The following is a 26,240-nucleotide window of genomic DNA, read 5'->3' as shown; positions in this document are numbered from 1 at the left end:
ACACTGGAGTGGATTGCCATTTCCTTCTCCAGTGCATGAAAGTGAAAAGTCAAAGTGAAGTCGCACAGTCGTGTCCGACTCTTAGCGACCCCGTGGACTGCAGCCCACCAGGCTCCTCCGTCCATAGGGTTGCTTGCTATTAGTGCCAGAAAGGAGTAAGGTAGATGGTCTTAGGGAGCTGCTGTCTTCAGGAAGAAAGAATACAGACAAATACTGTTGATGCCGTATGAGAGGTGATGTTCTTAGCCTGGTATAGCATGGTGTGAGAGAAAGGGTATGAATGCTAGGGAATTGCTCTCCAAGCCAAATCTAAAGGATGAACTAACCAGATGAAGAAGGATAAAAATAGGCCCATCAGTAGGAGACCATAGAATTGAAAATTCACCATTATTGCAGTGGGGAGTATGGGGGCAGAGGTGTGCAAAATGCACCTGCAGAGCTAAGTAGGAATAAGGTTCTGTAAAACCTCAGAATCATGTGGAGGTTCTGACCCTACCTAAAAGTGGAGGACTTCAGACTTTACCTAGAATGTTGTAAAACCTTGAAGGGCCTCGTGGCATTTGCACTTTTGAAAGTTGTTTCTGCCTCCTGTTCAGGGAATCCGTTTCAAGGCTGACAAGAGACAAGGGAGTTTCAGCTGGGTCACCACGGGAAGAAGGAGAGTGAGACTGTGGACTCTGCTCTCAGCAGAGAAACTAGAGCCTGTAAAGGACCCCGAGCCATTTTTAAAGCTGCAGATAGGAGGAAAACCTGGAAGATGCAGCGTGAGGAAACTGGAAGGAAGAGTCTGTAGTTTATAGACTGCTTGGAGAATCCGTACTGATGGTTGGTGCTTACAATGCAGTGCATGCCTAGCAGTTCCTCCCTCTCAAGCTTTCTCCTCCTCTCTCTGAGTAGAAGCGGAGTTCTCATTAATAAATCTCTAGTTCTGCTTCACTGTAGTGCTGTGCGTCTTGTTAAGGATGTGTATTTTAAAGCAGATTTGCCGAACATTTGGTTTCTTGTTAATTTTGCACTAACTTTAGTTCAAAAGTAGATTACTATGCTAAATTATAAGATTACATTTTTAACCTCATACTTACTCTCACCTCTGTTAAAATATGCAAACGGAAACAAGTCATTTTGGTTGAAAATGAGCCACCCCTTCACAGCTTTATGGAAGCTTAACTACAAGTATTAACTTATGTCCTTTGAAAAGAAACTATACGTGAGACGTTTTTTGACAGAAGCATTATATTTTAATTGTTTGAAGATTTATTTTTAAAAACTATTAAATACTCCAGTATTACAGTATTATCCTAGTAGCTTGAATAGGAAGTTAACTTCAGGTTTATACTGTTTTATTGTACAGTTGTTAAGCATGACTTTGCAAAGTCTTCAGCCTTGAGTTGAATGTGAGCAATATAAAAATGCAAAGTAGGGATCTTACATTGTTGGTTGCAAATAGGCTCGTTGTCTCCCAAGTACGTTCTGGAAACTGTAGAAGGAAATGCAGCAGCAGCTACTTTAAAAGTCACTAAGGTAGTCACAGCCTTACCAGTGAGACATTTAAAAAATTTAAGAGTTACGTAAAAACACACTTTAAAGTTCTTGTGAACTATGGGGCTAAATTATGTTACTTAGAGAATGTGTGTGTTACAGAAAGCATTCAACAAGCTTGTAAAATACTGAGTGTTTTCTCACAAGTCATGCATTCCTCTCTCATAGAGCACATCGTTTTGTGTTGGAGCAACTTTGAACAGTCAGACAGCTATCAGAACGATATTTCTGTACACACTCTGAATGGACCTATTCGTACCACTTTGGTTAGGCTCCTTCTGTTAGTAACAATTTAAGCAAAGGAGCCATAGTGCCTTTCAGATGTTACAGCTGTTTTACATAAAGGACAGGAGGCTCTTTTCCTGGAAGAACTTTTTGTTTGTTGAGTTAAGGACTCTTGGGAGACCATTGGGAGGGGTTTGAGCGAAATGTAATATCCTCAGAAAGCTAGCAGTTGTTTCTTCCAGAAACCATGCATGACAGAATGAAAGCATCCCGTAACTTCTTGAAAACTTAGGGGGTGAGCGGTGTACATCAAACTTACTATTGAACCTGTTACTGTCTCCTCTCTTCCCAACTACTACATCTCTTTTTTGGGAATTTGCACACTATTTTATGACAGGACAGATGATTCAAATGAGTAGAGTTCTTTCAGTTAAATTCTAAGAATATAGTAAACACAACTCTCTTGGACCTCTCTTCCCCTTTGTATGTTGTTTACAGTTTTTTATCCCTCATATTTTGAGAGATGTCTTCAACACTTTTTTACTTATGGAGAGCTGAAAAGCTGTCAAGACTTGAAGCAAAGCAATATCTAGGGAAACCACTCTATAAATAATTAACCTTAATAACCAAATTCACAAAGTTTAAGAAATATCTTCGTGGTTTGATATTATTTATTTTGTAAGTGATGATTATCTGGTTTTTAGTATGTGGTTTTAATGTAAATACAAATAAAAGGATCACTAATATTTAAAACTAGAAACCATTAATTTAGTACATTAGTATATTAAAAAACAAACTGGGAAGGTAAGGATGATTTATTCAGCAAAATGAACCGACTCAGAGATTTGGTTTTAAAATAGGAAGTAAGTAAAAGCGAGGGTAAAGAGTGGTTTTAATTCGAAGTGCTCCCCCAAAACACTGCACAGATGAAAAAGATGTCCTGCAACAAGAGATGTTAAGTGGCACTAGAATATAAGTGAAACAGAATGACAGATGTTGTCTGTTTTGTACCAGTAGGAAATTACAGGTGGAGAATGTATTTGCATTAGTATGTTTAAACTTGAGCAGATTCTGAAATATTGAGTTTTAAAAGCTATTTCTTAACTAAATTGTTTAAAGAAAACATACTAGGTAAAATAAATTCCGAGTCTCAAATAAATTGCTAGTAGCTATTTACATTTATGATAGATTAATTACTATTGTTTTTTGATGCTTAGTCCTATTTCTGTGTGGCCTTTTTCCCATTTGTAAAATAGTAGTGATACTACTACTAAATGAGGTTATTTTAGGCAGTTCTTCCTTGTATAGTTCCAAATGTATTAATTTTGGTTGCTGCTGCTGTTGCTAAGTCACTTCATTTGTGTCCGACTCTTTCCAACCCCATAGACGGCAGCCCACCAGGCTCCCCCGTCCCTGGGATTCTCCAGGCAAGAACACTGGAGTGGGTTGCCATTTCCTTCTAACGCATGAAAATGAAAAGTGAAAGTGACGTCGCTCAGTTGTGTCTGACTCTTAGCGACCACATGGACTGCAGCCCACCAGGCTCCTCTGTCCATGGGATTTTCCAGGCAAGAGTACTGGAGTGGGGTGCCATTGCCTTCTTCTAATTTTGGTTGCTGTGGTTTAATTAAATAATGCCTGTCCCCAACACCACAGCTCAGATTGCTGTCACCACATTGTATTAAGTGTAATTGTGTAAAGTACACGGAAAAGGCAGTGGCACTCCACTCCAGTGTTCTTGCCTGGAGAATTCCAGGGACAGGGGAGCCTGGTGGACTGCCGTCTGTGGGGTCACACAGTCGGACACGACTGAAGCGCCTTAGCCGCAGCAGCAGCAGTAGTATAAAGTACAAACAGACTAAAATGCCCATGTGAATACCAGCACACATCATGATTGCTGTGTAATCATGTCACTTTCAAAATCTTTTGGTGATGGTCACTGTATTTGCTATTCATTTCACACAGATAGGAAATCATGTGGCTGTGTTATCACCTTGTATCTTGCTCATAAACCCATGTGATATTTTACAGAAGTGGATAAGCAAAAGGACATAGGTGAACGAAAATACAAGTGCAGCAAAGAAGTGAAAAAGAGTAACAGTGGAAGGAGTGAAATTCAGATTAGACCTAAACGAGTTGTAGAGGAAATAGCTGACCCATAGGTCTGTTGGTACTGTTGGAGGAGCTCTAGATTTGAGCCAGAGGAACTTAGTGAAAGCTCACTTAAAAACATAAGCGAGAAAAGAATCTTTAAAGTTTTGAGATGAATTTTTGAAGTTCATGGAATGATCGGTTTTTCCCATTAACCACTTTGCATGGTTTCGACCTGCTTGTTTAATTTTACAACCTTGATCTTGCCCTGTCATGCAGAGTGAGGACTGACTGTATATAAAGTGCTTAGAACAGTCCCTGACACATAGTAAGTTCTTGAGAAACGTTTGCTATTGTGATTATTACTGATAGCACTGATTAGTTGTAAACATGTATTCAACAGAGGAGTGCGATGGCTAACTTCAACTGAGTGCCAAAAAATATGTACTGGGTATCTTGCCCTAATTATTGTACGTTTTTTTAATTTTGCTTTTTATCTTTGTGACTGCTGCTGGGACTTGGTTCCTGGGCATAGGCTTTCTCTCACTGCAGTGAGTGGGGCTCCTCTCTCCAGCTGCAGCACATGGGGCTTGTCACGGTGGTAGCCTCTTCCCGAGCTCTGGAGAAGCGTGGGCTCTTGGGCAGGCAGGCCAAGATGCCCTGTGGCCTGTGAGATCTTCCTAAAAACTACAGAACATCGTGGAGGGACGTTAAAAAGGATCTAAATAAATGGAAGGGCATCTCACGTTCAGGGATCAGATAGGAATCTCCCCAAATTGATCAGATTCAGCACAATCTCTATCAGAATCACAACTGGCTTTTTTTTTTTTTTTTGTAGAAATTGACAAACTGATCAGATGTAAACACAAAGGGTACAGAATGCCCAGAGAATTGAAGAGCAGAGTTGTAGGGCTCATTACTTGTGATTTCAAAACTTACTACCACAAAGCTACAGTAATTGGAACAATACGGTACTGACTTAAGGATGACATACAGATCACTGTAAGAGAATTGAGGGTAGAGAAATAGACCCTACATGTATGGTCAGTTGAGTTTCAGCAGGGGTGCCAAGGCAGTTTTCAGTGTGGAAAGAATGCGTGTATGCTGAGTCACTTCAGTTGTGTCTGACTCTTTGTGACCCCATGGACTGTGGTTCTTCAGGCTCCTCTGTCCATGAGACTCTCCAGGCAGGAGCCGTAGAGTGGGTTGCCGTACCCTCCTCCAGGGCATCTTCCTGACCCAGGGATTGAACCTGCATCTCTTACATGTCCTGAATCAGCAGGTGGGTTCCTTACCACTAGCGGCACCTGGGAAGCCCGTGGAAAGAATAGTCTTCAACAGTTGGTTCCGGGACAACTGGATATCCACATGTGAAAAATGAAGTTGAATGCAGACCACACACCATCGCCCTCACCATAGTTAGAAATTAACTGAAAATGGATCTATGATTCAAATGTAAGAGCTAAAACTATAAAACTCTTAGAAGAAAAACTTAGTGGTGAATCTTTATAACCTTGGATTAGGCACTTTAGTTTCTTAAATATGATGCCAAAATCATAAGCAACAAAAGAATGGATAGGTAAATCAGACTTTATCAAAATTTAAAACCTTTGTGCTTCAAAGAACACCATGAAGAAAGTGAACAGCCAAGAAAGTGGGGATAAAATATAAGTCATATGACTAGTAAGTGATTTTTATCCTTATCAGTGGAATGATAGATGCCCCAATTAAAAACGGGGCAATAGATTTGACTAGACGTTTCCCCAGGGAACACATTCAAACACAGATAAGCACATGTAAAGGTAGTCAACATCATTAGTCATCAGGGAGCTGTAAGTCATCACTTCAGTAAGATACTGCTTCACACCTGCCTAGTTGGCTGTAGCCAAAAAGACAGAGAATGACAAGCACTGATGAAGATGTGGAGAAATTAGAACCTTCGTACATTTCTTTTGGGAATGTGAAATGGTACAGCCCTTTCAGAAGACAGTTCTGTCAGTTCCTTGAAAAGTTAAACTTAGAGTTACTATCTGACCTAGCCAGGAACATAGAATGATGTCCAAAACTGGCTTGAAACTTCAGCATTCAAAAAACGAAGATCATGGCATCCAGTCCCATCACTTCCTGGCAAATAGATGGGGAAACAGTGACAGACTTTATTTTCTTGGGCTCCAAAATCACTGCAGATGGTGACTGCAGCCGTGAAATTAAAAGACACTTGCTCCTTGGAAGAAAAGCTATGACAAACCTAGACAGCCTATTAAAAAGCAGAGACATCACATTGCCCACAAAGGTCTGTATGGTCAAAGCTGTGGTTTTTCCAGTAGTCATGTATGGATGTGAGAGATAGACTGTAAAGAAGGCTGAGCACTGAAGAATTGATGCTTTCAAATCGTGGTGCTGCAGAAGACTCGAGAGTTCCTTGAACAGCAAGAATATGAAACCACTTATTCCTAAAGAAATCAACCCTGAATATTCATTGGAAGAACTGATGCTGAAGCTCTAATACTTTGGCCACCTGATGCGAAGAGCTGACTCATTGGTAAAGACCCTGATGCTGGGAAAGATTGAAGGCAGGAGAAGGGGACGACAGAGGATGAGACGGTTGGATGGCATCACCGACTCAATGGACATGAATTTGAGTAAGCTCCGGGAGTTGGTGATGGACAGGGAAGCCTAGTGTGCTGCGGTCCATGGGGTCGCAAGGAGTTGGCCATGACTGAACAGCAACAATAATGACTGGAGTAAGCAGTATGCTGAAAGCGCGTTAGTGCTGGTGAGGGGCTGGGGAAAGGTGGGAGTGGGAAGTGACCTCTAATGGGCGCAGTTTCTTTTGGGGGTGATGAAGATGATTAGACAGTGATGATGTCTGCACAACCTGTAAATATACAAACCCCACAGAATTACATACTTTAAAACGGTAAACTTTATAACAGTGAAGTGAATTCACAGTACGGTGGATACTGTGTGTCTATCATTCAGTCAAGAAACAGCATCATTATGACCATTTACATCACTGCTCTTTCCCCACATGAGCCATATGGCTCAGTCCCTCATTTTGTTCAGAATTCTGCACACATTTTACCTCTTCAGCTAGACCTTCCCTGAATATCCCATCCAAAATAGCACCCTTTGCTTGTCACTCCGTATCCCTCTTCAGTTCAGTTCAGTCACTCAGTCGTGTCCGACTCTTTGCGACCCCATGAATCGCAGCACGCCAGGCCACCCTGTCCATTACCAACTCCCGGAGTTCACTCAGACTCACACCCATCGAGTCCGTGATGCCATCCAGCCATCTCATCCTCTGTCGTCCCCTTCTCCTCCTGCCCCCAATCCCTCCTGGCATCAGGGTCTTTTCCAGTGAGTCAACTCTTCGCATGAGGTGGCCAAAGTACTGGAGTTTCAGCTTTAGCATCAGTCCTTCCCAAGAAATCCCAGGGCTGATCTCCTTCAGAATGGACTGGTTGGATCTCCTTGCAGTCCAAGGGACTCTCAAGAGTCTTCTCCAACACCACAGTTCAAAAACATCAGTTCTTCGGTGCTCACCTTTCTTCACAGTCCAACTCTCACATCCATACATGACCACAGGAAAAACCATAGCCTTGACTAGACGGACCTTAGTTGGCAAAGTAATGTCTCTGCTTTTGAATATGCTGTCTAGGTTGGTCATAACTTTTCTTCCAAGGAGTAAGCGTCTTTTAATTTCATGGCTACAGTCACCATCTGCAGTGATTTTGGAGCCCCAAAAAATAAAGTCTGCCACTATTTCCACTGTTTCCCCATCTGTTTCCCATGAAGTGATGTATCCCTCTTACCCTGCCTTAAAAAATTAAACTTACTACTTACTGCAGTTTATGCTTGAACTGTGGGTTGGGTGTCCATCCTACCTACAGTCAAATTTTTGTATAACTTTTCCTTTGGTTCTCTGTATCCACAGTTCAGCCTCTGAGGAGTCAACCACCTTGGATCTTGTAGTACTGCAGTACAAGCATATTTATTGAAAAAAAAAATGCATATAAGGGGACACATTTCAAGCCGGTGCTTTTCAAGGGTCTCCTTTGTTTTCCAGTCGTGCATTGTCCCTGAGACGTTTATCTACTGTCAGTCCCCCCCTTCCATCACGCCTCAGGTGCGTCTGCTGGACAGAGGGGGTCCGTTTCCTGCAGCGCTCCCTGTGTAGCGTCTAGAGCAGTGGCTCTCGTGAACTTGGTGCTCAGTAGATGCTGATTGAATGAATAAATAAATCCTCTATATTTCAGAGTTCAAGAAGTACTTTTTCTTTTCCTGTTCGGTTCTCCTGGACTTAGCCCCTATTCCAAATTCCTCTGATATGTCTTTACTGTGGCACCAAGTTCAACTTTTATATTAATGTTTGTATATCTTGTCTCTCCCTTATGTTATCTTTTTCTTTGCCCAGCAAGTCTAACATAGTAAGAATAAGCAGATACTCGATGAATTTTGGAAGTGAGCTTGTTGCTGTAGCAACTCTGTTGGTTGGTTTGGGGATGTGCTGGGTCTTCGCTGCTGCGCAGCCGTTTGGCTTGTTGTGGCGCATGGCCTCGTCACTGCGGTGGCTTCTCTCGTTGTGCAGCACAGGCTCCGGGGCCTGCAGACGTCAGTGGTCGTGGCTCCCAGGCTTGAGCGCACAGGCTCAGTAGCTGTGGCACATGGGCCTAGTTGCTCTGCAGCAAGTGGGATCTTCCCAAATCAGCGGTCAAGCCTGTGTCTTCTGTGTTGGCAGGTGGATTCCTTACGTTGAGCCACCAGAGAAGCCTGCAGCTTCTTAAATCTATATGTGTTGTCTCTTAATTTAACAAATTCATTTACTTATTTGTCCAACAAATATTTATTGAATATGTTAGTGATAATCACTATGAGAAAAATAAAGATGGATAATCAGAAAAGAAGTTCCTGTGTGAAGGTTGCTGGAGTTTCAGATTATAGCTGTACATTGTATGTGGTGGAATAGGGCCTTAAGGCAGAATTTCAAAGACATCTTTTTGTGAAGAAGAACCAACAGGGTCGTCATAGACTGATTATGAAAATTGAGTAATTCCTCATATCCAAGCCAGAGGCAAGAAAGAACTTTTAGTTGGAAATCTGTGTTTCGTGGCGTTCTCTCTTTTCTTTTACTGTAAGACTGAATGTCAAATATTGTATATATTACAGTTACAAGCTAAATTGCAGTTAGGTTGGCAAATATCAGTAGTTTAAAATAAATCTAAATCACAAGAAATTTTCTTTCCCTCACACTGATTGAAGCCCTGTGTACCTAGCTAACCTGCAAATCAAAGGGAAACTTAATATTGCAAGTGAATGATTTATGTGAAACATCACCAAAGGCTCATCAAGATGATATTAAACATCAGTGAGCTTTTTAATATTAGACATGACTTTTTAGTCATCTTAATTCTTGAAATGATTTTCCTTATGTATCAGAAGATTCAGAATTTGACTTTGAATTTTAATATGTCTGATGCTTAAGTCTAAACTAGTGAAAGTATTTTGTATTTGGTATACACTGTATCTCTTATAGCAAACCTTGCTTGGTTTGCTGCAGGTATACATCATCTGGCACCGCCATGACAGCAGAAGGGAATACTACATAGTAGAGAGAAAACTAGTCCACCCTGTGATTAACAGGACATAATTATGCTGGACTGCTATGTGATGGGAGATGTTTTACAAGATTTTCTCTTTTATTCATATGTTGCTAAGGATTTGAAGCGTTCATTACCAGCTGGACTTGGTCTCTCAGAAACGCAAATCACATCTCATGGCTTTGACAGTACCAAAGAAGGGGTTATTGAAGCAGGAGCATTTCAAGGTAAGGAACCCATTATTTTTAAAGATGAGTAGGGTAGAACATGGGAGAAGGTCACCAAATGCTACCTTTATTAGAGTTAAGAACTTTGATTTCATGATAAAACACTGATTATAAACATAATCCTTTTTTTTTAAATTTAGGAATTGTTTTAATAGTTGTTTTTATATAAACAGATCAGTGTGCATAATAATTTCACTGAGTACTACTTGAAAATTGGTTTTAAAATACCGAAATAAAAACTCAAAAATTATATCAAGAATGCAGATTTAAATTATTTTAGTGGTAACCACAAAATTTATGTCAATATTGATTTGTATAAATACGTATTTCTTATTTCAAAGCAATTAGAAAATGAAACTTTTATTTTTCTCACTATATATGCTGTGTCAGAGGTCTCCCAAGAGCACCCTCCAATAAAGTAATTTTCAAAGAGGACTAACAGGACTCAGTGTATAGTCATAATTCAGACTGTGATTGTAGCAGAGGTGTGCCAAGCACAGTCGGCAAACGCAAAGGGCACCTGCGGTGAAGACTGGGGTCCTTTCCCAGCCCAGTCACAAAGGACATGCTTAACTCTCCCAGCAGACCTGTGGCAGCAGATGTGAAATGTCGCTACCCAAGGAAGGTAACTGAGTGCCTAGGGTTCTTACTGGAGACTGGTCACATAGGCACCCTCTGCCTAGCATGTGCCGGACTCCAGGCTCCCAGAAGGAAAGCATAAACCACACTGTGTGAATAAACAGTTTAGGCATAGTGAGCAAGTCTTACAAAATTCCGGGAATGGCAAGAATCACTCTGAAATTAAAGTTCTCAGATGCCATTTGAGGGCCAATCTTTTGTAAACTGGTCTTTTCAACAGTAAATAGTTAGACCTCGTATGTTAGCTCTTTTCTGCATACATCCCATGTATGTGTTTTTTTTCTTTTTTAATATAAAGAAAAATACTTCCTTTTTAAATACTCTTGCCTATAATACCCTTTTTAGGTATTTTTTTTTCATTTTTACACAAGTGAAAGAAAGTAAAATCATGTGGATGTAAAAATAATTGTTTTCTTGACAGAGCTCTAGTTAAAGTAGCAATAGTTGGGTGTTCAGTGAGGTATTTTAATTTTAATACTGCATTCAGTTCAGTTCAGTTGTTCAGTTGTGTCCAACTCTGCAACCCCATGGACTGTAGCACGCCAGGCCTCCCTGTTCATCACTGACTCCTGGAGCTTGCCCAGACTCACGTCTGTCAAGTCGGTGATGCCATCCAGCCAGCTCATCCTCTGCCATCCCCTTCTCTTGCCTTCAATCTTTCCCAGCATCAGGGTCTTTTCCAATGAGTCAGTTCTTTGCATCAGGTGGCCAAAGTATTGGAGCTTCAGCATCAGTCCTTCCAATGAATATTCAGGGTTGATTTCCCTTAGGGTGGACTGGTTGGATCTCCTTGCAGTCCAAGGGACTCTCAAGAGTCTTCTCCGGTGCTTTTTTTCCTCCAGTTCAAAAGCATCAGTTCTTCAGCGCTCAGCTTTCTTTATAGTCCAACTCTCACATCCATACACGACTACTGGAAAAACCAGAGCTTTGACTATACAGACCTAGTGTCATAGCTTTTCTTCCAAGGATCTTTCTTCCAAGCATCTTTTAATACTGTATTAATAATTTCACAAGTTGAGAGAAATATCTCCATGCCTTTGTACTCCTTAGCCCTCTTGCAGTATTCTATATTTTATTATACTAATGGCCGATATCTTAGTGAGAAACAACTTATATTTTAAAATATATTCCTTGCTAAATGGATCCTAGAAATAGGCATTTAGCATAACCCAGTATACTATCTTCTACAAAATGAGTGGGCTCTCTACTGACATGGTTTTTTTCACCCTTCATTCTTATGTTCACAAAAATAAAGATATTGAAAAGCAACACGTGCATCAGTATCTCAGTAGTCATTGCATAGCATTGTGGTGGTGTTCTCTAGGCTTTGAATAACTTTGAATAACTTGAATAACTTTGAATTGGAGAAGGTTGACCAATTGCCTAAGATTATGAACCTTTGAAGACACAAGGCACACTTTGTGTGACAGCATTTTCCAACAAGTCACCAATTTCCAAATTTAAATGTCAACATAGAATTAAAAAAAAAAAGACTTTTACAATTAAGATGTTTGAAGGTTTTCAGTGAAATTATTTAGCTGACATTTGGTTTTATCCTTTCCCCCTTAAACAGAATAGTATATACAATAATCAAAGTCAGCTGGCATTGTAACCTGTTGTACATGAACATGAAAATGCCAGTCAGTTTCACTTGCTTATAGATCCATTGTAGTCCCTCAGATTGGAATAAAAAATATGTTTTGTGATAATGGCAGTAATTTATGCCTCTTTGAATTGACCTTATAAAACACTTTTTAAAACAAGCTACATAGTTAATCAGTGTGTTAAAAAGATAATCATTCTGTCATACTCAGATTTGTTAAGCATTTACTGGAAAGTTGTAGTTAAGTGTCCTTGTTTTGAGGCATGAACATGATTTTCTCATGTTTAAAATTTAGAATATGTTCTTATTGTTGTTCAGTTGCCACGGTGTGTCCAGCTCTTTGCAACCCCCATAAACTGCAGCACGCCAGCCTTCCCTGTCCTCCACTATCTCCTGGAGCTTGCTCAAACTCATGTCCGTTGAGTCAGTGATGCCATCTAACCGTCTCATCCTCTGTTGCCCCCTTCTCTTTCTGCCCTCAATCTTTCACAGTATCAGGGTCTTTTCCTCTGAGTTGGCTGTTCACATCAGGTGGCCAAAGTATTGGAGCTTCAGTTTCAGAATCAGCCCTTCCAGTGAATATTCAGGGTTGATTTTCTTTAGGATTAACCTGGTTTGGTCTCCTTGCTGTCCACGGGACTCTCAAGAGTCTTTTCCAGCACAATTCGGAAGCAACAGTTCTTCAGCGCTCAGCCTTCTTTATGTCCAGCTCACACATCTATACATGACCACTGGAAAAACCATAGCTTTGACTATATGGACCTTTGTTGGCAAAGTGATGTGTCTGCTTTTTTGAGTTTTGAGTTTTAAGCCAGGTTTTTCACTCTCTTCTTTTACCCTCATCAAGAGGCTCTTGAGTTCCTCTTCATTGTCTGTCATTAGAGTCGTACCATCTGCATATCTGAGGTTGTTGATATTTCTCCTCACAGTCTTGATTCCAGCTTGTGATTCATTCCAGTCTGGCATTTAACATAATGTACTCTGCATATAAGTTAAATAATCAGGGTGACAGTATACAGCCTTGTCATACTTCCCGCCCAATTTTAAACCAGTTCATTTTTCCATGTAAGGTTCTAACTGTTGCTTCTTGTCCTGCATGCAGGTTTCTCAGGAAACAGGTAAGGTGGTCTGGTATTCTCATCTGTTTAAGAATTTTCCAGTTTGTTGTGATCCACACTGTCAAAGACTTCTAGCATAGTCAATGAAAGAGAAATAGTTGTTTTTCTGAAATTCCCTTGCTTTCTCTATGATCCAGTGGATGTTGGTAATTTGGCTTCCGGTTCCTCTGCCTTTTCTAAATCCAGCTTTTACATCCAGAAGTTCCAGTTCACATACTGTTAAAGTCTAGCTTGAAGGATTTTGAGCATTACCTTGCTAGAGTGTGAAATAAGTGCAACTGTGTGGTAGTTTGAACATTCTTTTGTATTGCCCTTCTTTGGGATTGGAATGAACTTTTCTGGTCCTGTGGCCACTGCTGAGTTTTCCAAATCTGTGCATATTGAGTGGAGCACTTTAACAGCATCATCTTTTAGGACTTGAAATAGCTCAGCTGGAATTCCATCACCTCCACTAACTTTGTTCCTAGTAATGCTTCCTAGGGCTTCCCTGGTGGCTCAGAGGGTAAAGCGTCTGCCTCTAATACGAGAGACCTGGGTTCGATTCCTGGGTCGGGAAGATCCCCTGGAGAAGGAAATGGCAACCCACTCCAGTATTCTTGCCTGGAGAATCCCATGGACGGAGGAGCCTGGTGGGCTACAGTCCATGGGGTCGCACAGAGTCGGACACGACTGAGCGACTAAAAAGCCTAGAAAGCCTAAAGCCTAATGCTTCCTAAGGCCCACTTGACCTCACACTTCAGGATGTCTAGTTCTAGGTGAGTGTCCACACCATCGTGATTGTTCTGGATATGATAGTTCTGTGTGTTCTTGCCACTTCTTAGTCTCTTCAGCTTCTATTAGATCCATACTGTTTGTGTCCTTTCTGTCCTTTGTTGAGCCCATCTTTGCATGAAATATTCCCTTGGTATCTGATTTGCTTGACGAGATCTCTAGTCTTTCCCATTCTATTGTTTTCCTCTATTTCTTTGCATTGATCACTGAGGAAGGCTTTCTTATGTCTCCTTGCTATTCTCTGGAACTCTGCATTCAGTTGAATATCCCCAAGAAAACGAAACTCAAGAAGATAAAAGTGGTTGTCTGAGAAAGCCTGAAGAATACCTTAGAAAAGAAGAGAAGTGAAAGGCAGAAGAGAAAGGGAAATATATACCAAACCAAATGCAGAGTTTCAGAGAATAGCAAGAAGAGATAAGAAAGCCTTTTTAAGTGAACAGAATTTAGGATATATGTCTCATGAAAAAATGTTAGGAATTGGGGCTCTGTTAGCTTTCTGGGAAAATGACTGAATGATAACTTTATAAGGACTCTATTACCATTTATTTTTCCATCTCTGGGGCAAATTTAGAAGAAATTGTGCTTAAATTCAGTGTAACAATAAATATTGAAATCTACCCAAGAGATGCATGGTAGAATCAATAACAGTGGAAACCGTGGATAAATCAGAACTCTGAAGAGTGAGTTGTTCTTGGTGTCTGAGTTTTGTTTCAGTGGGGTTCTGATCCTTGCATACACATTATTCATATTCCTAGACTTCTCCTGTTGAGAGAGAGCTGAGCTAATTCTCCAGATTTCATCAATTACCAAGAGCCTAGAGTTTTAAGAATTTGTTGGAATGATTTACTTATTATTTGTGAGTGATTTTAGTAACTAAATTAGTCTGACTTAAAGATTTAAAGTTACAGAGAACAATTAACCCTTGAAAGTAAATCAAATTGTTGAAGGTATCTACTTACCTTAGCACTACGTCTTTTTGCTACTTTAGTTTGGAAAGTTCTGTATCACTTGTGACATATATGTTATACATATCTCATGTTAAATCATGGGGTTATTTCTTATGCAAGATTAATAAACAATAATAGCCAGAACAACAGAGCTCTGTTCCTGGGATTCTCACGAAATGGAATTATAGTAGTCATCGTCTATTGAACTCTTCTTTATGTAAAAGTAGAGATAGAGTTTTTGTTTAAAATAGTGATTGCATTGGATAATCCATTAAATGCCTTCCAGCTTAACAAGTAATTTATGGATTGATGTTTTTTGTATTGAATTTAATAATAGAGATATTATGGTATGGATTCAGAACATCTGAGAATCTAATAAGAAGCTGTTTAAAGCTCTCTGAGCCTCTTTTTTCCTGTAGTTTAGCCTCAAACTAGTTGATTTCTGTTGTCCCTTCCAGTTTAAAATTTTTGTGGTTCAACAGAATTTTTTTATGAAAGACAGATATCTCATTTTGAAAGGTAATGCCATTCTATTTAGATACATTGCGTGTTTTGGATTTTAATGTTAGATTCAGTCCAGATTAAGTATTTCATATTATTAAAACTGGTGACTGTTCCTGATCAGAACTTAGTATATCTGGGATATGAGAAAGTTGACATTCATTCTTATTGGAATATTTTAATTATGAATTTGATATGTTATGTGAAAACCAGAAAAGAGTATAGTTGTAATAAAATTATCTTAGAAACATTAAAATATATTCAGCTAAATGTGAAGGATGTTAATAATTTTTTCAGTTTCTTTTCAATGGTCACTTCCCTAAAGATGTACAACCTTTAGAATTTAAAATAGTCAATTGAAGCTGTACAGTTTTATGCTGGACATTAGCAACAATGTTGGGTACTCAGTTTTTCTTACTTTTTAAAAAAATTAGGGCTCAGAGATGTTGAGTAATTTGCCAGGGTGTTCCTGGTACTATTTGATAAATAGAGCCAGAATTTCAAACCCAGAGTTAGAATTTTAAAACTCAGTGTGTTTCATTCCAAAATTGTATTCTTTCCTCAGGTTCTCAAACTTAGCTGTGTTTGAGAATAAGTAGCTTTTAAAAAACTACTGTTGCTTAATGAGTAGCATGGTGACTGTGATTAATAATAATGTATACTTGAAATTTGCTGATAGAGCTCAGGTTTTCTCACCACACACACAAAGATGGTAACTGTGTGAGGTGATGGATGTAATCATTTCACAGTGTATACATACATCAAAAAATCACTTTTTATACCTTACATATATGCTATTTTTATTTATCTAATAAATAAAAGCAGAAAGTCAATCTAATAAAAAAGCTAAAGCTCCCCCCCGGCCCCCCGGAAAAGCTCTAAAGATAACCTGTTTCAGTGATAATCAGTAGATCTTGCAGAATGTCTCAGGTATGTTTTAAAAGCTTCAGAAGTCTTATGATTAATCAGAATAATACTCTGTATTATCACTTCTCAGGCTTCAAAACACATACAGATCACCTGAAGATCTTGTGAAAATGCAGATTCTAGTTAAGTAGGTCTGTATTTCTGATGAACTCTGAGATGACATAATTGGCGGAAACCCCTTGCATCCACACTATGAGTAGCAGCGATCTGTACTAGGTGATACTTAATTTATGATTTGAAATTTGTGGCTGTAATTTCTGTGAAGGGTGATTCATTCACATTTCTGTGAATGTTAATGATAAATTTGATACAAGTGTTTATGCCTTTGGATTTCTACTTGAAGAGCTTTCCTCCCTATGTTAGAGTAGCAAGTTATAAAATGTTGAGTTAAGCTTTAAAACCGTTAAGCTGTGTCCTTTAATCACATACTTTTAATTGGTTTGAAAATAGCAAAGTCCAGGTAAAGTACTGATTAAACATGATCTTACCAAGTTTCTTCTTACAGTTACGTGTTTTGTTTGGTTTTAATAGTTCTATGAAAAGTTTAGATAAGAGCTCATCCTGGTAGCATCCATTTCTGCATGAAAGCAAGTATATTAGTTCCCAGCTTTTAATCCTTTTTTTGAATATTTTGAAGGAAATGTCAGTACAACTATATTCAAAATGTATATTGTGTGGAGGGAGAGAAGCATTTTCACAGTGAAATGTCTGCCCTTTTCAGGTTCCCCAGCACCGCCTCTGCCATCTGTTATGTCTCCTAGCAGGGTGGCAGCTAGCCGACTGACTCAGCAAGGAAGTGATTTAATTGTTCCTGCAGGTATTCACTGCCCTGGTTGGATAAAACCCTTCTTGCTCCTGCTGAAGCTAAATTAACTCACTCAGTTTCATATCGCTTGCTTTATATTCTTTGGTGTGTGTCATTCTGGCTTTTTTGGTGGCTGCCTTTTTTTTTTAAAACAAGAAGGAAAGTAATCTCTCTAGCCATAGCTTATCTTTCTGGCTTTTCAAAGTTTATTAGGCACAATCCCAAACATGAAATTTAATTAACTTTACAAGAAAAAAAGACATTAAAGTTTGATTCGTTTTTAATCTACCTTTTCTTTGCTCTGGAAAATGTTGCTTTACTTGTATGATCCTAAACTCTTGGCTTTGCAGCTCTGCCATCTGTTTTCAGTTAAATAAAAGAGGACTTTCAACAGTTGGGTTGTTCATTATTTGGAATGAATCAAGTGGAAAAGGTTGTGTCTTCCTTTTTTCAACTTTGACTTAACAACTAGTTGTCAAATTGCCTCAAAATACTATGTAATTTTCTAGTTATGCCGAGTGAAAAGTACTGGGAAAAACCTATTTCTTTGCATTGGATTTGCTTTTCACTTTAATATTGCTGGACTATAAAAACAGGGCAGAAAGTAAACTCTGTGTTTCTTTTTACACAAAATGTTAATATCTTATATTTTGTTTATGTGAGAATTTTGTAAATTCTTAAATGCATTTGGCTTTGTATACTGTTCTCCTTCTTAGATAATGGTAAAACTGTGGTAAAGCCTGGCCTGGCTATAGGGGTGAGAGAAGAAATTTTTGCTGACTCTAACCTTTTAAAACCATTTTATAAAATATTTTCTCTTGTCTTTTTAAAAAATTTTTATTTTAAAATTATGATGTTTCTATCCCAAGTTATTAGCATCATAAATGTTACTAAATATGTTCTTCTGTGAAAAATATTTTACCGTGAGGAACTGTATAGTTGTGGAGTTGCTGTTATGTCATAATTTCTAAATTGTTGGAGTAATACATTATCAGGGCTTTATACTGCCTGTATTAATTATGGCTTTGGGGGATGTGCTGGGTTTCTTGAGAAAAACATGAGGCACAATGAAGGTCTTGTTTTAACAAAACCTCTTATACTACAGTAAGCTATTTTTGATGGCTATCTAAAGTTACAGTATTTTTAAACCCTCCAAAATTTTGGTAACATTGTATTGTTGCTCTCTTCTGTGTAGTATAATGAAAGGAGATCACTGTGAAGAGTGTGAGCCTTTCAGATTTTTAATGACAGTTTTTTTAAGAATTATTAGGTTATAAGATAAATTGTGGAAATTTTATCTTCCTTGAAGTAAATAGCAGTTTAGAGAAGAAGGCCTATTGCAGCATTTTTTTTTTTTTTTAAGAAGATGGACAAACCTTAGAAATTTTTTTTTTATTACAGTATCAGGAAATCATCCTTAAAATGATTCCAAGAAGTTCTGGTCCTTTACTTTGTGGGAACCTTCTTATTTCTTTAAATGCATAAGTGGTTCAACTTGAACCACATCAGTATTTTGTTTTCTTTCTACTTGTCTGTGTGGCTTGCATTTTTATCTTTTGTTCTGACATTACAGGTGGCCAGAGTACACAGGCAAAAAGCGGTCCAGTTCTTCTAGCAGACGAGACTAAGAATCCCGCGATGGAGAAGCTCGAGCTTGTCAGAAAATGGAGTCTAAACACCTACAAGGTGTGGCATTTTTTAAAATATTTCCACCCCAAGTAGCTCGAAGAATTTCATTTGAATGTTAGTCACGTTATTATTTTCCAATTATATAAATGTATAGGAGACAATAATGCTCTTTAAACATAAATATACAATTAAAAATATTTTGTCTTACTGATCTTTGCATAAATGTAGTTTAAAAAGTCAATAGGTTGAGTTCTAAAAAGAGCTACTGAAGTTCTTATTAACTGACAGATAACACATAATTAAAGAAGAGATATGTTGTCTGGGAGCACATTTAGCTGTAGAACCGCCATAGATGTGTTTGTCACAACCTCCATCTTCTTGATGCTTTATAGCAGCAGAATGTCAAGAGAGGTCTATGAGTTTCCAAGTGTGAAATTCTGTGATCTTATTGTAATAACTAAGCACTAAACTGTACAGACAGTATATGAATTGGATAGCAAAGATTTACAGTGTATTGCTTCAGAGTAAGTATTGATTAGTTTTCTTACATTCTCCTAAAGTAAATAAGCAAAATTTACTCTAAAGCAATGCAGCTAAATTTGATGTGTTACAAATAGATAGCTCAAACCCCAAATTCACTTAGTGCCTTTGAATCTTAACAGGGATGAGACAGTAGAATTCGTAGAATAGTTAAGTGGATGAAAACCCTAACAGTTCTATTTAGAGCATCAGTGTTAACACTCGCTCTGTTTTTGAATTGGTAGTGGGCCTAGTGGTTTGTGAATCAGGAATTGTCTGTATTTTTATACAGGAGTCTCTTATGTATCTTCTAAAGAGCAATACAGAAGTGCATTTATCTTTTCAGTTAGTATTTTTTAAGTATGATCTGCAATTTTCCACAAAAGTACAGGTTTTCTTAAGATGCTAAAAGTGACCTGAAACTGCTGCATGAAACTTTCCAAAAATCATTTAGCTCATGTCAATGTAGAACTGAGAAATGCCAGTGGTAGCCATCAAAACTTGATGCCTGCTGAAATGTTCTTATTGAGGATATTCTATTTGCCCACTGCCCCTTTTGTTCTCACCGATGTGGATTCTCTCATTCCATGAATACTGTTTTTTCTTTTGTACTCCTTCATATCACAGCAGTTCATCCACTTATTCAGATGTCTACTTCATCTTCTCACTGATTCCACATGCCCAGTTAATTATTAAATGGCCTCTGCCTCTTTAATATTATTTGACTTTATCCTTGTCTCCATCTTAGCCTTCACAGCCATGTGATTATTCTCTTACATTACTGTAGTAGCGTCTCAACAAATTGTCTCCTCCTACAGATTCTGCTCTGCCTGACATGGTTCGGTTTGCTTAATGCCTTCCCTCAATCCCCATCTACCTTTCCGTTTTCATCCTGCTGCTCCTCTCTTCCACCCGCAGATCTCGTGATCCATACCAGCTTATCCAGAGATTCCCTAAACAAGCTGTGCTTTCTCACGCCTCTACAGCTCTGTTCTGTATCTGCCCACTGCCTGAGATTCCCCTTCATACGCCCTTTCATTTCACTTGTCTATCTTTCATACCAGCCTGAGTCTCACTTATTTATTTATTAAATTCATTTATTCAGCCATTCCTTTGTTCATTTATTCCTGAAATTTAGCCACACATCTTGAACCTAAAGCTTACAGGTCTTATTTTTGAACCAAATCCTAATAACCGTAATCTGACAAATGATCAAGTTTAATTCTTTGTCATTTTGGCCTTCCTCTGTTCTGTCAGTTGTGTTTTCCTGTTGCTTATCTTTTTTTTTTTTTCCTGTATGTGTGTTTTTATCAGCTGTTCTTTTCTTCTTTTACTTCTGCAATAATCAGAGTTGAATCATTATTAGTTTATAGTTATCTCTACCTTGACATGGGGCTTCCCAGGTTGCTCAGATGGTGAAGAATCCTTCTGCAGTGCAGGAGACCCAGGTTTGGTCCCTAGGTCGGAAAGATCCCCTGAAGAAGGGAATGGCTACCCACTCCAGTATTCTTGCCTGGAGAATTCATGGACAGAGGAGCCTGGTGGTCGGGAGGAGTCCATAGGGTCGCAAGGAATCGGACACAACTGAGCAACTAACACTTTTACTTTTTTTCTACATAAATATATCACATTCAGATTTTCTGTTATTGAAAATAACCAGACTTCATAATGTATACACATGGCATAGTACTGTGTGAAGGAGTTATCATTCTTTCAGAGTGATCATTTTATTTTTAACTGAAAAATTTTTTCATCAGAATAATTTGTGTATCTCAATCTAAGTCAAAAGAGAGAAAGTCCTAGCTTTCGTAATTTTATGGAGTTTGTAGCTCAGTGTGTCTGGACTGACATACAACTCTGTTCTGTCTTTTTAACCTTTTTAGTCCAAATTATGAGCCGACAGAGGATATTCATTGTCATTAGGATAATCCTTCAAGTGTTGATTCTGATTTGTGCTTATTATCCATCATACTCTGAGGAATTTGATTCTGGCTATGACTTTGATTCTCTTTCATGGACTTAGTTTCTTCATGATTTTGATTTTTAATTTCTTCTGTTCTCTGGCAGACACTTTAAAGTTTTCACTCAAAGAGAATATTAGCACTTCTTTATTGGTGTTTAATAAACAAAGTGCTAATATTGGCTCCAAGATTAGTCTGTTGATTAAAACCAAATATGTAATAGAAGTGATTTTAAGTTTAGGCTTTGAACCTATTTTCTTAAATATTATTTTAATCTACCTGTTTTATTCCAGTTTGAATCCAAAATTTATTTATTTTCTCATTTTTTCTCATCTGTAGGAATCAGTGTGAATAATAAACTCTGCTTTATCATTTTTGTATTTTGTATTTTTGTATTCTGTCTTGTTTTTTAAATAATAATCTCAGTTTTAGCATTCAGACCTATTTAATGTCTCTTCCAAACATTAAATTCTTTTTAAAAATGTTTTAAGAACTTGCCACCAGTATTCATACCTTTAGCAAATTAATATTTGTTGGCTTAAAGCCAGTATCTTTTAAACTTTCATTCCTGGCTTTCTTACCGTATTGTCTTATTTATTTACTAGTTCATCTGTTTCCACTGTTCAGGTTCTGATATTTACTGTTATGCTCCCTTCTTCCCTATCCTTCAGTCTTAACAACTTTCTTAATATAGTATCTGTCTTTTGCTGCCATTGGCTTCTTCTTTTCCTTGTACCTAATTGTTTTATTCTAAGCTCTTGGTGCTATTTAAATACTAATAGTATCCAGTGGTTATCTTATAAATTCATGACCTGTGTGGTGCTGATTCATGGTGTTTTATACCCTGTTTATCATTATTTTATCCTCTCCCAAGTAGGAAATCTCTGTAGAGCAATAATTTACTTTTGCTTTTTCCTGCCTGTTTAACTTTACCCCATTTGTCCTTTTATCCTCAAAATAAATCATTAACTTATATGGAAAGCTGGACAGGACCACAGATCATGGTAAGTCATCTGCATTTTCAGGGACTTTGGAGCAGGGTAAAGAACTGAGAATTTTTAGTTGTCTTCTGTTTTAAACTTGCTTTATAATATATACCGAAGGTATATATTATATACCTTCGATTGCACTTCAATTTCAGTATTTACTAGGAAGCAACTTAAATAAAATTCTGTTCTTTGGTGATCCTATGAGAAACTTGCTCTGGGACCCTGATGAGTGGGGAAATGCCTCGCAGCTTTGTTTTCTCACTGCAGCTTTCTTTACAAAGCCCCACAGAGGCTGTCTGTAGCATTCTCACCTCCAGATTACTTAGATTTCCTTGAGAGTGGTTAGTTATCTGTATTGGAATATAAGCTCTGTAAGTTCAGTTTCAAAACTTGTTTAAGGTGTGCAGATTTGATGCCTTACTCTTGCCTTACTTTTCCCATTGCCATAGCTTTCTGGAAACAACAAAAAAAAATTTCCTCATTAAACCTTTGACCTTACTGTGTGCTTATCACCATTATTTTTGTAAAAAAATGACCACACAGACAAAAGTAGACGTTTCTTTCATTTTGCCCATTCTGCCAAGTTCCTTCAATGAATTCTGGCTTCTTGGTGTTCAGCAGACTATTATATCTGGATAGCTATGGAAAGTACCACCCGCTTTGGCTTCAGTTCAGTTCAGTTGCTCAGTCGTGTCCGACTCTTTGCGACCCCATGAATCGCAGCACGCCAGGCCTCCCTGTCCATCACCAACTCCCAGAGTTCACTCAGACTCACGTCCATCGAGTCCGTGATGCCATCCAGCCATCTCATCCTCTGTCGTCCCCTTCTCCTCCTGCCCCCAATCCCTCCCAGCATCAAAGTCTTTTCCAATGAGTCAACTCTTCGCATGAGGTGGCCAAAGTACTGGAGTTTCAGCTTCAGCATCATTCCTTCCAAAGAAATCCCAGGGCTGATCTCCTTCAGAATGGACTGGTTGGATCTCCTTGCAGTCCAAGGGACTCTCAAGAGTCTTCTCCAACACCACAGTTCAAAAGCATCAATTCTTCGGCACTCAGCCTTCTTCACAGTCCAACTCTCACATCCATACATGACCACTGGAAAAACCATAGCCTTGACTAGACGGACCTTAGTTGGCAAAGTAATGTCTCTGCTTTTGAATATGCTATCTAGGTTGCTCATAACTTTTCTTCCAAGGGTAAGCGTCTTTTAATTTCATGGCTGCAGTCACCATCTGCAGTGATTTTGAAGCCCAAAAAATTAAAGTCTGACACTGTTTCCACTGTTTCCCCATCTATTTCCCATGAAGTGATGGGACCGGATGCCATGATCTTTGTTTTCTGAATGTTGAGCTTTAAGCCAACTTTTTCACTCTCCTCTTTCACTTTCATCAAGAGGCTTTTTAGTTCCTCTTCACTTTCTGCCATAAGGGTGGTGTCATCTGCATATCTGAGGTTCTTGATATTTCTCCCTGCAATCTTGATTCCAGCTTGTGCTTCTTCCAGTCCAGCGTTTCTCATGATGTACTCTGCATAGAAGTTAAATAAGCAGGGTGACAATATACAGCCTTGATGTACTCCTTTTCCTATTTGGAACCAGTCTGTTTTTCCATGTCCAGTTCTAACTGTTGCTTCCTGGCCTGCATACAGATTTCTCAAGAGGCAGGTCAGGTGGTCTGGTATTCCCATCTTTCTCAGAATCTTCCACAGTTTATTGTGATCCACAGTCAAAGGCTTTAGCATAGTCAATGAAGCAGAAATAGATGTTTTTCTGGAACTCTCTTGCTTTTTCTGTGATCCAGCGGATATTGGCAATTTGATCTCTGGTTCCTCTGCCTTTTCTAAAACCAGCTTGAACATCTGGAAGTTCACGGTTCACATATTGCTGAAGCCTGGCTTGGAGCATTTTGAGCATTACTTTACTAGCATGTGAGATGAGTGCAACTGTGCGGTAGTTTGAGCATTCTTTGGCATTGCCTTTCTTTGGGATTGGAATGAAAACTGACCTTTTCCAGTCCTGTGGCCACTGCTGAGTTTTCCAAATTTGCTGGCATATTGAGTGCAGCACTTTCACAGCATCATCTTTCAGGATTTGAAAGAGCTCAACTGGAATGCCATCACCTCCACTAGCTTTGTTTGTAGTGATGCTTTCTAAGGTCCACTTGACTTCACATTCTAGGATGTCTGGCTCTAGATGAGTGATCACACCATCGTGATTATCCGGGTCATGAAGATCCTTTTTGTACAGTTCTTCTGTGTATTCTTGCCACCTCTTCTTAATATCTTCTGCCTTTGTTAGGTCCATACCATTTCTGTCCTTTATCGAGCCCATCTTTGCATGAAATGTTCCCTTGGTATCTCTAATTTTCTTGAAGAGATCTCTAGTCTTTCCCATTCTATTGTTTTCCTCTATTTCTTCGCACTGATCACTGAGGAAGGCTTTCTTATCTCTCCTTGCTATTCTTGGAACTCTGCGTTCAGATGCTTATATCTTTCCTTTTCTCCTTTGCTTTTCGCTTCTCTTCTTTTCATAGCTATTTGTAAGGCCTCCCCAGACAGCCATTTTGCTTTTTTGCATTTCTTTTCCATGGCGATGGTCTTAATCCCTGTCTCCTGTACAATGCCATGAACCTCATTCCATAGTTCATCAGGCACTCTATTATTATTCCTATATTAATAGTCCAGTATTCTTAAATCAATGCTAAGTTTGTCAGTTGTTTTAAATCATCTACCAAAATGCACAAAGCTTGAAATATGATTACATGAGAGAACTCATCTGACAGTATATAAATTAGCTAGGTAAGTTTTGAAAATCTCTCTGATTAGTAATAGTTAATAAGCATAATTGGTAAATTTACTTTCTGAGTCCTGATGAACGTCTAAAGGGGACTGAAAGTTTGCAGTTTGTTAGGCTAGCTTGTTTGAAGCTAGAAATGTTGTATACCCTTTGCTTCAGCGTTTGCACTTTGGAGTACTGCTTTTATCTTTTTTTCTTTTTTTTTTTTCCTAAACAAAATACATCTTTCTACTTTTAGTGCACTCGACAAATTATCTCTGAGAAGCTGGGCCGTGGATCAAGAACTGTGGACCTTGAACTTGAAGCTCAGATTGATATATTAAGAGATAACAAGAAAAAATATGAAAATATTCTGAAACTGGCTCAGACCCTGTCAACCCAGCTTTTCCAGATGGTGCACACCCAAAGGCAACTTGGAGATGCGTTTGCTGACCTGAGTTTAAAATCACTAGAACTCCATGTAAGATTATTTGAAATAACTATTGGAGGGGAGAGGGGTGAAAATGGCAATAGGAGTGTTCTAAGAGGCAATTTGTTACATTTCTGATTTGTTGAACTCTTTAATAAGATTGGAATCTTGTGGTATTCTTTTAAGATATTTCAGATAATTTTCAAGAAGGCTCAGCTGACTTTTCTCAAAATACTGATCCAAAGAAAATGCCAGCTGGTGATTTCAGGGAAAGGGAACTTGGTTAGAGGAAAGGAAAAAGAGTACTCAGCCTGCTTGAGCCTAGGAAAAGTCATATATAATCATGTAAATAACTGGGTGTGGGTAAAAAGTAAATTCAGGCACCTGTTCAAAATCTTGGGGCTTCCCAGATGGCGTTAGTGGTAAGGAACTTGCCTGCCACTGCAGAAGACACAGGTGTGATCCCTGGGTCAGGAATATCCCGTGGAGGAGAAAGTGGCAACCGTCTTCAGTATTCTTGCCTGGGAAATCTGGACAGAGGAGCATGGCAGGCTGTTGTCCATTGATTTGCAAAGAGTCAGACACAACTGAAGCAACTTAGCACAGCATGTTGAAAATCTCTTACCTAGTCTCTGAATGTGCTAAACAATACTTGCTGCTAAGTCACTTCAGTCGTGTCCGACTCTGTGCGACCCCATAGACGGCAGCCACCAGGCTCCCCCGTCCCTGGGATTCTCCAAGCAAGAACACTGGAGTGGGTTGCCATTTCCTTCTCCAATGCATGAAAGTGAAAAGTGAAAGGTGAAGTCGCTCAGTCATGTCTGACTCTTAGCGACCCCATGGACTGCAGCCTACCAGGCTCCTCCGTCCATGGGATTTTTCCAGGCAAGAGTACTGGAGTGGGGTGCCGTTGCCTTCTCCGAAACAATACTTAGTTGACTTAATT

The 26,240-nt window shown here is 38.9% G+C and overlaps 1 protein-coding gene across 3 annotated transcripts in view; it reads left to right on the top strand.

Moving 5' to 3' along the window:
• The window catches only part of ARFIP1 (ARF interacting protein 1), a 137,142-nt gene that overhangs the window by 60,663 nt on the left and 50,239 nt on the right, over window positions 1–26,240 (top strand). For 2 of the 3 annotated variants that reach the window (XM_068989588.1, XM_068989587.1), the window contains exons 3-6: window positions 9,574–9,682; window positions 16,910–17,005; window positions 18,567–18,679; window positions 25,124–25,345. In XM_068989588.1, the coding sequence (XP_068845689.1) occupies window positions 9,574–9,682; window positions 16,910–17,005; window positions 18,567–18,679; window positions 25,124–25,345 (540 nt within the window). The remainder of the gene's footprint in view (window positions 1–9,573; window positions 9,683–16,909; window positions 17,006–18,566; window positions 18,680–25,123; window positions 25,346–26,240) is intronic. The other variant, XM_068989589.1, reaches the window with a different exon arrangement.

This window comes from Capricornis sumatraensis, chromosome 17, assembly GCF_032405125.1.
Source record: "Capricornis sumatraensis isolate serow.1 chromosome 17, serow.2, whole genome shotgun sequence".
Lineage (NCBI taxonomy): Eukaryota > Metazoa > Chordata > Mammalia > Artiodactyla > Bovidae > Capricornis > Capricornis sumatraensis.
This window is presented reverse-complemented; position numbering and strand designations above follow the sequence as displayed.